At 35.6% G+C, this 3,368-nt stretch overlaps 1 protein-coding gene across 1 annotated transcript; it reads right to left on the reverse strand.

The window, feature by feature from the left end:
• Nucleotides 1-831: 831 nt before the first annotated feature.
• Nucleotides 832-1,820, reverse strand: LOC100806587 (protein PLANT CADMIUM RESISTANCE 3). The gene is made up of 3 exons (XM_003518019.4): nucleotides 1,571-1,820; nucleotides 1,231-1,302; nucleotides 832-1,079 (listed from the first exon to the last, which is right to left on the reverse strand). The coding sequence occupies exons 1-3, from the start codon at nucleotides 1,788-1,790 to the stop codon at nucleotides 832-834; spliced, it is 540 nt and encodes a 179-aa protein (XP_003518067.1). The 5' UTR covers nucleotides 1,791-1,820.
• Between the last annotated feature and the right edge of the window lie 1,548 nt (nucleotides 1,821-3,368).

Here is a 3,368-nt window from a genome sequence, read left to right on the forward strand (position 1 = left end):
AGAGTGGGAATTTCTTGTATACCTATGTTTAGCATAGAGTTTGCATTGTGTAAAGGCATCAATGAAAAATTTTAATTTTATTTTTATCTTCTTTTAGCCTCTCTAAGGGTGGTTTTTTATAATCTGTTTCCATGACTTAGTTTTAGCTATCTAACAAAACGATAGGGTAGGTCTAGAGAGATCAAAATAGATTCTAAAAATAAAGTGGCTTAAAATTTATATTGGTGGATTTTAGAATATTATTTATAATGTCATTTAGCCTTTTTTTAATTTTCTAAACACTAAATTGTGCTGCCATACTATTTTCAGATTCCATCAAGATTGATTTTAGGCATTCTTGATCCTGTGCTCATTGCTGTTTGGAGAAGTGGTCCTGTGGTCATTGCTGGAAAGTCAATTGTGCTGAAGCCTCCAACTCAGGTATTTATATCTTTGATTCGAAAAGTACTTTCAAATTGTTTTTGTATGCATTACCTGTATAGTTGTAGAAGTGTTTGATTTATAAGCACCACTTGTTCCTGAGTATAGGATAGCTTGCAACAGCATCTTCAGCAATGCCATGAAAGTAGTTTTTATTGAATAATTTGGAAAGTAAATAAGAAATAATCAATTGCAGGCCCAATACCATTCTCTGTTACATAAATTCCTGTATTTGTTTGACTAAGTAATCAAAAGACAACTCAAACTTTTGTAATCTGTCTATAAGATTGTAGTTATAGAATTAAATTTGCCTCCTTGATTATTTAAATTCAAATTGATGCGAAGGATGCACTTTAAATGAAAGAAGAAGAAAACAATCAAATGGGGGTTGAAAAGGAATCTTGTTATACCCTAAAATATCTCAAGACATTTTTGTACTGCATTACCTATGCTCAAGTCAAATCCATGGTTTTTAAGCTCCCTATACTCCTGACATAGAGCACATGTTTCACAGCAAAAATGAACTAAACAGTCCATACATGGAGCCTCTGGTAAGTCATATTGTACCCTCAATTTGGACCTATAATAGTAAGAACACAAGCATGCAAGCCCACTCAGAGCTAGTAGGGTCCCATAAATAGCCCCAGCACAAGTGCAAGCTGCATATATGAAACAAAAAGACAAGAAAAAATTGCAATAGATAATTAGATATAACATATAATCGTTCCCCTAAAAAAAAAGCAAGCATAACCGTTATGAAGTATATATTGTACTCATATATGCAGTGTTTAATAAAAATTGAAAACTTACTTGTATTGCCTTTATCTACTATCTCAGCTATCAATCCAAATGTAACACAGGGGTAGAAGCAAGTGACCAAACCTTAGAAAATAAACAACCGTAGTATATCTCAGTTGCTTGATGTTTATACTATTGAGAATGAAGAAGGACAAAACTTAAATACAATTCTATAGGTGTTTTTAGTGTTTATCTCTAATCAAAATTGGAGTTTCATCTTGGTAATCTGCAAAATAAATGTTTGTATTTGAGATGAAATTCCAATTCTGATTGGAGAACTGGATCAAAGTGCTTGTAGAACTATATCTAAGTTTTGTTTAGAGATGAGATCACATAATTCATGGGTTCTTACAGTTTCCAGGATCATCAGTACTACGGCACAAACCAGTTGACCATCGTTGTGTCCTAATCACAGGACCCCTTACACTAACACTGTTGTTGATGTATGGAGGAGCATAGGATGGAATTTGAGGAGGGCCATAATTTGGTGGCACCACAACTGGTAGAACATACCCTGGATGTCTATGATGAGCTGCATATACCTCTTCATGTTCATCTACTGTAGGATACATTTTGCTGGTACTTTAGCAAATTAGCTAGAATTAAATTATTGTTACTGTAATGACCCTCTAATAGCATGCCAAACTTTTCGGCTTATCTTAGTATATATAAATAGATGGAACTTAATTTAAAGAGGGCACTCCTTATTTTAATTACTAGCTAGCTAGTTAGGCAATAGTTTTTCAGTCTGATTATTTTCATAACCAGAAGTTGCAAAGAAAAGTACTAATTAGTAATAAGCATTTGAAGTCAACATAAATAATTGGAATAAGTCCAATGACCATTGATATAGGAGAAACAAGTCATTGTTAGCCTGCATCATAAACACAAGTCATTCTGTACTCTAGTCTATACATCCAGCTAACTAGGTAGACAGAGATATTCAGATGCTTTTTGGAAAGAGAGATTAATTTCATACTCAATTGGGACCTTATATAGTTGTGCAAAGCCACATATATCCAGAAAGTAACCCCCCTAGACCACTTTGTTAATTACTTAAACTCCATCTTCACTAATGAAATCAGTTTGATCGAAAAACCCTTGTGGGATGAAAAGCTAATTAATTTATGTTATCTATATATGTCTCTTTCTCCATAATGTGAACCATGTATTTCCAGCAGATCAATACATTCTGGTTGGTTAAAATTGATTATTTCAGAGCCAAAAGAAACTTCATCATCAGACTTATGCATTGGCCTTTCATTATGAGAACCAATATGTCATAGAGTGGACATCATGTAGATTTATGGGGAATGTTGTGTTGCCTGTGGTGGTGTCTTGCACAACATTTATGGGGAATTCTTGTTAGAATTTTTGCAACATGGTACATAGACAAAAAGAAAAGAAAAGAAATCTTCTGTACTCTGTTATTATGACACAACAAGCAAGAAGCAGGTTTAATTAAAATTATCTAGTGTTCTGAAGTGAACATTTTATGTCCTGGTGGTAGTGGTGTGGATTCTTCACCATATGGTGTTTCTAATCCTTCATATTGTGAACCATCCCCAACATATTGTTGCACCACCAACACTGAAGTAGTGGCTGCAAAATCTGAAGATGCTAGCATATCCCCAATTGCCCCTGTCTCAGGACACTCACTCCAATCAGTGAGTCCTGCAGTGAGTGGTGATATCACCCCTTGACCTCTCCCAACTATGAAAAGGTCATGAATGTCATCCATTGTTCTTATTGTTGTCACTGTGTCCTCACCATTGCTGACCACCTTCTCAACATAATCAACCGCATCATCATCCCCACACCTCATCCTAAACTCATGTATAAGCTTCTCATCATGCTGCTTCTGAATATCCCTATCTGTTTGCACTGTCAGCACCCTTGGTTCTTCCAAATCAATACCACCATGTTGTTGCCTCAATGGCTCTACTTGTACTTGATCACTTTGGACAAAACGCATTATGGTAAGGCTAATCCCGTGATGTTCCACCATTCTCCATCCATAGCACAATGCCTCTCTATCATCTGGTCCTCCAAAGAACAACACTGCTACATGATGAGATACTTGATTTCCCGCTAGATGGTTAGAGCCACTTAAGCCTTTATCCACTAGAATTTCGACCGAGCAAGGTGCA

The sequence above is a fragment of the Glycine max genome, chromosome 2, assembly GCF_000004515.6.
Source record: "Glycine max cultivar Williams 82 chromosome 2, Glycine_max_v4.0, whole genome shotgun sequence".
NCBI lineage: Eukaryota > Viridiplantae > Streptophyta > Magnoliopsida > Fabales > Fabaceae > Glycine > Glycine max.

Coding starts and splice junctions, on each gene's coding strand:
- LOC100806587 (XM_003518019.4), bottom strand. CDS start 1,790: ATGTATCCTACAGTAGATGAACATGAAGAGGTATATGCAGCTCATCAT. Junction 1,303..1,570: donor TACTGATGATCCTGGAAACT/GTAAGAACCCAT, acceptor TTATTTTCTAAG/GTTTGGTCACTTGCTTCTAC. Junction 1,080..1,230: donor AGTAGATAAAGGCAATACAA/GTAAGTTTTCAA, acceptor TCATATATGCAG/CTTGCACTTGTGCTGGGGCT.